The following is a 2,161-nucleotide window of genomic DNA, read 5'->3' as shown; positions in this document are numbered from 1 at the left end:
GGGACATATAACTCCAATGTGCTTTGTCCTCATTACAGAGAACACAAAAATATTATTGCAGGGTATAACAACTATACCACTAGCACTACAAATCATTTCTGCTCAAAAAGGAGGATTTAAATCATGCAACAGCTTAAGAGGGGCAGGGTCTAGCTTAAGAGGGGCAGGGTCCAGTTTCAAAAAGAGCCTTACAATTGGACTAATCAAAATAAAATCTGATTCGCTTCATAGGCGTAGAGTAAATATGTACCAATGAGGTAACGTGCAAGTGGACAATTAAATCATATTCAGCACAAGACCAGCCCTCAGCATACAATGCAATTGAAAGTCTTGTGTTATGAGCTCCGAACAAGATCACAAATGATATATTATTCACCAAATTTTAATCTTCCACAAAGAGACAAATTGATCCTCTCTGATTTGTCAAACAAATAAAAAAATACCAAAATTATGCATAGAATCATCTTTGAACTGTAAACACTACAGTATATAGTAACCTGGGAAAGTGATGAAGCACTCAATACCATACAAAAATAAAATTCCTTAATAGAAGATTCCTTAATAGAAGAAAACACCACTGAAAATTGTGAAAAGCTGCCAAATGAACTTTGCCAATCTTTTAGATTTACAGAAACAAAGTCAAAAAACCTCTTCAAAGCTAAGTGCTTACTACCAGCCACATCCAATAGAAAAGGTTTTATGGGGCCTGATAAGATCAGAACTTGCCTGACCGCGGTAAGATAAGCACCGTACCTACCTAATGTATAAAAGAAGACTGATAAGCTGGAGGAGGGGCAGGCAGTCTACTGCCAAAATGATGGTTGTTGTAATTAGTAGAGGAATTGTAAGAATCAGAACCCAACAACGAAGGCCCCATGTTATCTGATGGATACATATATGGCCTTGAGAGCGAGACTGGAGTCCTATTTCCAACACCATAGCCTGCTCCATATAATCCTTGGTTTGATCTGTCATATGCATTTTGGCCCTGTAGGTTGTAGGATGTAACACCTAGAGCTGCACCAGAATATTGTACTCTATCCAAAGACCTATAAAAGCTTCTGTCTGCACCATTGGAAGAAGCATAAAGAGTCGGATTTCTTTCATCTGCACTTAACGAAGGCATATATACACCAGCATTTCCTCCATTAGCACGAGGACACTTAGGTTGAGACTTAACAGCACCTGGAGACCTTTTTCTGTCAGCCTTAGCTTTCTCTAGCTGAGCTACACGCTTTTGAAGAGGATCTGGTGAGAACTGCGATTCAAGTTTGTGCTCCTCAATGCACTTTATAACAGCTCTGTAAGCAGAAAGATCTTTTGTATTTACTTCATTCTGTAGCAGCAAATAAAAATATCGGTCAAAAAAGGAACTTCCAATATAACCAACAATACTAAGCCAAAATGATCATCACATAACAAGACATTTTGTATAACAGTAATACAATCGTACTTGTGCAACAGTAGAGTTATTCCCACTTTTTAAACTTGCCTAAGAAGCTTTCTTAGCATCTTTCAGATATTCCTTCAACAAAGGAACAGGTGCAAACTTCTCTGTCAGCCCAAATGCATGAGCAAAGTTGTCTGCCTCAATTTGTTTTCAACAAAGGAACAGGTGCAAACTTCTCTGTCAGCCCAAATGCATGAGCAAAGTTGACTGCCTCAATTTGTTTTCCACTATTGACCAGGGTTTCTACAACATCTGCATGAAATTGTCAAAAAAAATTCAGTTAATCTGAATATGTCACAAACATTTGAAATACCAAAAGACAGTTTACTGTGAAAGAAAAAACAATACAGACAACTTCAACGGATTTGTCAATAAAGATAACAGCTATGCCAGCTTGAGCCCATTTTCGTAAGTAAACAGTTCCCCACTCAAGAAAGGCCTTATGACACTTTACCATAGCTGATCATCTTCAGGTGCCTTTATTAATATCAACAAAATAACTTACATACAACTTTCTACCTCATAAAAAGATGTCTACCTAGTAGAGGCCACTCAGTATCTGCCTTGCATATGAAATGTTGAGATCTAAAGAAAAGACTACCAACCCCGTCAACTTAGAAATCCGTTCACTGGACTAAACAAAAAATGATGGGAAGGTTTATTACAGTCAGGATTACCAAAATTTATCTTCAACTCAATCAGCCACAACCA

At 37.8% G+C, this 2,161-nt stretch overlaps 1 protein-coding gene across 1 annotated transcript; it reads right to left on the bottom strand.

The window, feature by feature from the left end:
• Positions 1-757: 757 nt before the first annotated feature.
• Positions 758-1,907, bottom strand: LOC149236801 (uncharacterized). The gene is made up of 3 exons (XM_089369034.1): positions 1,799-1,907; positions 1,614-1,702; positions 758-1,336 (listed from the first exon to the last, which is right to left on the bottom strand). Exons 1-3 carry the CDS (start codon positions 1,905-1,907, stop codon positions 758-760), a joined length of 777 nt encoding a protein of 258 aa, XP_089225160.1.
• Positions 1,908-2,161: the final 254 nt, after the last annotated feature.

Source organism: Pinus tabuliformis, chromosome 8 (assembly GCF_031772625.1).
Source record: "Pinus tabuliformis cultivar Carrire ecotype Pingquan chromosome 8, CPIR1, whole genome shotgun sequence".
NCBI classification, from domain to species: domain Eukaryota; kingdom Viridiplantae; phylum Streptophyta; class Pinopsida; order Pinales; family Pinaceae; genus Pinus; species Pinus tabuliformis.
The sequence above is the reverse complement of the archived record's forward strand: the minus strand, read 5'-3'. Positions and strand labels throughout refer to the sequence as shown.